Source organism: Dendrobium catenatum, unplaced genomic scaffold (assembly GCF_001605985.2).
Source record: "Dendrobium catenatum unplaced genomic scaffold, ASM160598v2 fragScaff_scaffold_325, whole genome shotgun sequence".
Taxonomy (NCBI): domain Eukaryota; kingdom Viridiplantae; phylum Streptophyta; class Magnoliopsida; order Asparagales; family Orchidaceae; genus Dendrobium; species Dendrobium catenatum.
Window position 1 is genome coordinate 1,098,082 of NW_021318787.1, and position 4,946 is coordinate 1,103,027.

The 4,946-nt window shown below is 33.6% G+C and overlaps 1 protein-coding gene across 1 annotated transcript; it reads right to left on the minus strand.

The window, feature by feature from the left end:
* Positions 1-878: 878 nt before the first annotated feature.
* On the minus strand, positions 879-1,805 carry LOC110110957 (aspartic proteinase NANA, chloroplast-like). Its single transcript, XM_020842619.2, has one exon. The coding sequence runs from the start codon at positions 1,565-1,567 to the stop codon at positions 977-979; it is 591 nt and encodes a 196-aa protein (XP_020698278.1). The 5' UTR covers positions 1,568-1,805; the 3' UTR covers positions 879-976.
* Between the last annotated feature and the right edge of the window lie 3,141 nt (positions 1,806-4,946).

A 4,946-nucleotide genomic window follows, 5' to 3' on the forward strand; every position in this document is an offset into this window, starting at 1 on the left:
ACTGTGGTTATGGATGGTATCCTGTTTGGGTATTTAAGTGTATGGATTATATCTGTGCGAATTTGATGCTCTTGTTGTCAAATTAATGTATAGTTATGCTATCAAGAGGATCATATAGTTTAATAGGTTTTTAAAAGCATAAATAACGATGATAATTTATCTTATTATGTTTTATTTCATTAGTAGGGATGGGAATAGTTTGTATGATCCACTTTGTACTCGGATAGGAGTAATGGTGTGCGAAAATGTGGCAACATAGGTTGTTCTTCAGAAATGAGCGCGAAAATGCAAGAAAGCTTAGGATCACTCGAAATTCCAAATTTACACGCAATTATGAGATAATCATGTGGTTTGCCATAAAATGCGTGTGTCTTAGGTGTGGTTTAGATGAAAAAAAAGTCTCCTTTTGGAAATCTTTTTTGACTTGTCCCTACACCTTAGAGACTAGTAGTGTTGAGTCTGAGATATTCGTATGGATAGTGAGTTGCTGAGTATAAGAGGTTATTGACTATTATGAGCTAATAATTTCTTTTTATTAAGATAAAATTGTGGGTATTTATACATATTTATTTTTTATATTGGGTATAGATATGGATATTTGTCATATTATATATTAAAAATTATATCTAAATTTTAACTAATTTTATAATTATTTTGAACGATATATATTAATGATTAAGAGAGGAGATAAAGTCAGCTTTAATATTCTGATTGAAGCTTTTTATTAAATAACCATCAATATGTAAAATTTTAATCATGTATTATATTCATGGGTATATATAATTATACTTTATTTTAGGCCACATAATTTTAAATTTCCGATATAAATATAAAATTAAAATAATATTAAAAATAAAATAATAAAACTTCAAATTATTTATAGAAGTTTAAAAAGCATTGAATCGATGTGAAATGTATTTTAGGGGGGATTTTAATGCGAAATGTAAACATCTAAAGACATTCAGACACAAATTAATTAATTGAGCAACGATACGTACTGGTAATCGTACGCGCAAGGGCTCGCCGGCGTAGGGCAAGTCGACAAAGAGAACGGAAGCTCCGTCCGGCATAAGTCTGACGAGCACGAAATCGGCCGGAAAGACCTCGATAGATCCGCATTGAAAACCCTCTTAGACCTCCTACCGCCGCCTCCGTTAACATCAGGGGAAGGAGCCGGCGATTCGGCGCCATCGTGGAACCTGCAAGTTACCCAGGTGAGATCACTCCCGGTGTCGGTAACTAGCAGAAATGGCTTCGCCGGCGTGCCTAGCCGAACCCTAACGAAGTATTGTCCCGTCCCCGTGTAAGCCCCCGACCAAACCGGCATTTCGATTGCCGGCGATGGCGGAACTGAGCAAACCCTTCGCCGTCTTCCGATCTTATCGGAAATCATCCTCTGCCGCCGTCGATCGTCGTGTATCATCGTTCGAAGGATTTCTAACCGCGAGATCCCCGTTGATTCCGGTCTCCGGTGGAGAGTCAGCCGGATATGAGATCCGGCGGAGAATGCCGGCACCGGCGCCGACGAGAGGATTAGAAAGAAGAAGAGGGGGATGAATCGGTGCATTGGAAGGGAGCGGGAAAAACAGAATCTTAGAAGAAGTCGATTCTCTTCCGCGCTTATAAGAAGAGATCGCTTTCTCTACCTATTTCCTAGCAATCTGGATTAGTTTCACTCTGTATCTGTAGCTTTTCTTGTGTTGAGAGCTTGCAGTTGCTCTCGATCAAAGTGTTTGTGGTGTGGGTTTTAGCTAAGTGTCGTATTTATCTGAAGGCTTGTCGTGGTGGGTAAAAGACGCGCTTTTTTCTTTGTAATTCCATTTCTTTGCACACAGATTTGTTCTAAACTTTTGTTTCAGAATATATAAAAATAAAAATTAAATTTATTAATAAAATAAATATTTATAGTTTCCTCAAAAAAAAAAAGATGAATATGAATATTAATACATATTAGAATTAAAATTTTTTGGTTAATTAAATTCCAGAATCATTCAAAACTTCAATTGAGCGACAAAACTTACAATTGACTAGATAAATCGCACACACTGCAAGGTATACTCAACAAAGTTTGAAGAGCTCAAACCCTTGCTTGAACATAAATAAAATTCATATTCATCTTGAACACCGATTCCAACAAATTTATAGTTGAGAACTAATATGTACGATATCAAGAGTGATCTGATCCAGTCCAAAAAAAACCTAAATTTACTTACATTGGAAGCCATGATCGAAAAAAACTCATAATATTAATTCAATTGGCCGTACTTTGATCGTCTGAATCCGAGATGGACATGTGCCAACTTGGTGTCTTTGCCAAGATGAATAAATAAGCTCAATATCACTTAAAAATTTCTAAAATCCATTAAACGAAACAGTTTTTAAATATTTAAAAATGAATTAAACTTTAATCGAAGGGACATAACCTGTGTCAATAAAGTGTGTTTTGAAAAACTTTAACTAGATTTATCAAAAAATGTCCTATATAATATATATATACTATACTATATATATATATAGTATATAATATAGTATTAACCTGCCTCATTTTTTTCTACATGAAAGATGGAGTGGATAATTAGAGAGAGATCAAAGAATATTTCTAGAGCGCTTTACCATGACCATGGACATCAAAAATCGTGGCGCTTCTCGATCATTTGTTGATGAATATGTGTTGCCAGAAATGTAAAGCAATCGAAAACATCATTGCCCAAATCCCCATCGTTAGAATCATCGCGCAAATCACGACCAAATAATTGCATAGCTAGACCACCACATAGCGAACAATTAATCATTGTCGCCTTGAATAACCCTCACGCAAACAACTCGTTGAATTTGATCTCACCAAACCAATTGCCTATTGTACCACCACAATTGGTCCTTTGGCAAGCGAAACCAACCATCACCGTTGAATGATCACTGGCCAAATAATGTTGTCGAATTGGCACTACTAGTAGACCACCATCATTTGGTCTTTGAAACCACCTAATTGACCATTACTATTTGAACACAACTAACCAACCAACATAATCAAACTATTGATATATGACTACTACCATTAAATTGATGGCATTCGACCACGGTCTTTAAACTATTGTCTCCCAATCAACATTACCAAATCAACACATGATTATAGTTTCTTAAAGAAGACTATATGATTGCTTAATTATCATCTCCTACCATCAGCAATAATGTTGTCACACTCCTTTAACTATAGGGTTACTGCATGCTATCACTACCAACTGAAACATTTCATTGCTTATAAGACTAATGCATCATTGACACAAAGGATGATGTCCACTAACATCATTAACCTTCATCTCCATCAACATTTTAAAACATCAATACTATAATACCTGTTACTATAAAGTCAAGTAATTAATGTAATTTAAAATGAAATTTTGTTTAAACTCCACTTTAAGTACTGATTATAAGTTCTATAATGCATAATTAATCCTAAATGAGCTCATAAATTGAAATGGCAAAAAGAAATTCAAAGTTAAAAAAAATTACACTGGGAGTGTTATGGAGCTGTAGGAGGTAGCATCGTCACTTTAAGCTCCCTGTTGCGAAGGAGATTTGGGGGCCGCTACAGCACTAAGTGGCACTGTTGTGACAGTGGTGCTAGGGAATGGGGTGTCACGACGCTGGACCTAAGATGATATTTTTTAAAATAAAAATCTAAAACTATTTGATTAACCCTCTTACATATCACCTTGCTACAGAAGGAATAGAAAAAAAAGAGAAGGAGAGAAAATGAAGATATATTTCAAGACTCAAGATCAAGTTTTACCCATTATGGTAGTTAAGAATTTCGTAGGACACAAGGTATACTTCTGAACGCCTGTCTCTAATTTTAATTCTAATAAGTCTATAAAATGATAAGATTAAAAAAATGTTATTTTTTCTCAAGTTTCAGTATGATTTTATTGTATGAATTTTAATTTGATGTTGTATGCTTTATTATGAACATCTTAACTATTGAAGTTAAGTTACTACCTATAGGTTTTCCTTACAAAGATTAAAACGTTGTTATGGGTATCCCTCTGAAATTATAATTAAAATGGATAAAGTCTACTGGGGATGTTTTATACGTGCATCATTATAATTACCTATTTAAGTCATAATTTCTTACCATTGAATCCAAATTACATAACTCATGGCATGGAATTAGAGGAGCTTTGAATTCTAAAACGTGATAAGTGCACTCTCTAAAATGATAAAAGGGCTCTATATATTCTATTCCGACGTCATTTGCCATTTGACCACACATACTGAATGAAATTATGGGAGATTATTTTATTTTTGCCTTACTTGTTGAATGTAGGTGTGTGAGGTCAAATGGAGTTTTAAGTGAATGTTCTATTATAAGTAGGCATTAGGATATGTGCATTACACTGATGTATTGCATAATTTTTATAATTTTATAATTTAAGTATAAATGTTATTTTAGACTGGTTCTAGTAAATCTTAATGTTTCATTATGAATTTTGATGAAATGTGAAAGCCAAGTGCAAGTAAGATTCTTCTAACACCTTTGATAATCCTAAAAAAGATTATTTGTTACTTGTGAATTAATTTAGAATTTAAGTACATGTTAGTAAATACTTGTATAAATATGTAATTCCTTTCTTATTAATTAACTATATATTAAAAAAAATTATTGTTTAACATATTTTTTTTAAAAAACGATATTGATATTTGTGATGGGTTAGTGATAGAAGTCTACTGAGATTACTATGCTCATTCTTTAATACTTTTGACCTTCAAGAAAAATGGCCTAGTGAAGCAAGGGAAAGGTTAAAACAGAACGACTGAATTAGAGTAAATAATGTATTCTTTTACAATCTAGTATTGAAGTCTTTTGATGTTTCAAATTTTATAAGTCGTTACAGGAAATCAGGGATTACCGGTTGGTCCTATAGCTACCAAAATTATCGGCTTACTAA

Excerpts from the sequence above, each read along its gene's own strand:
- LOC110110957 (XM_020842619.2), bottom strand. The coding sequence starts at position 1,567 with ATGCACCGATTCATCCCCCTCTTCTTCTTTCTAATCCTCTCGTCGGCG.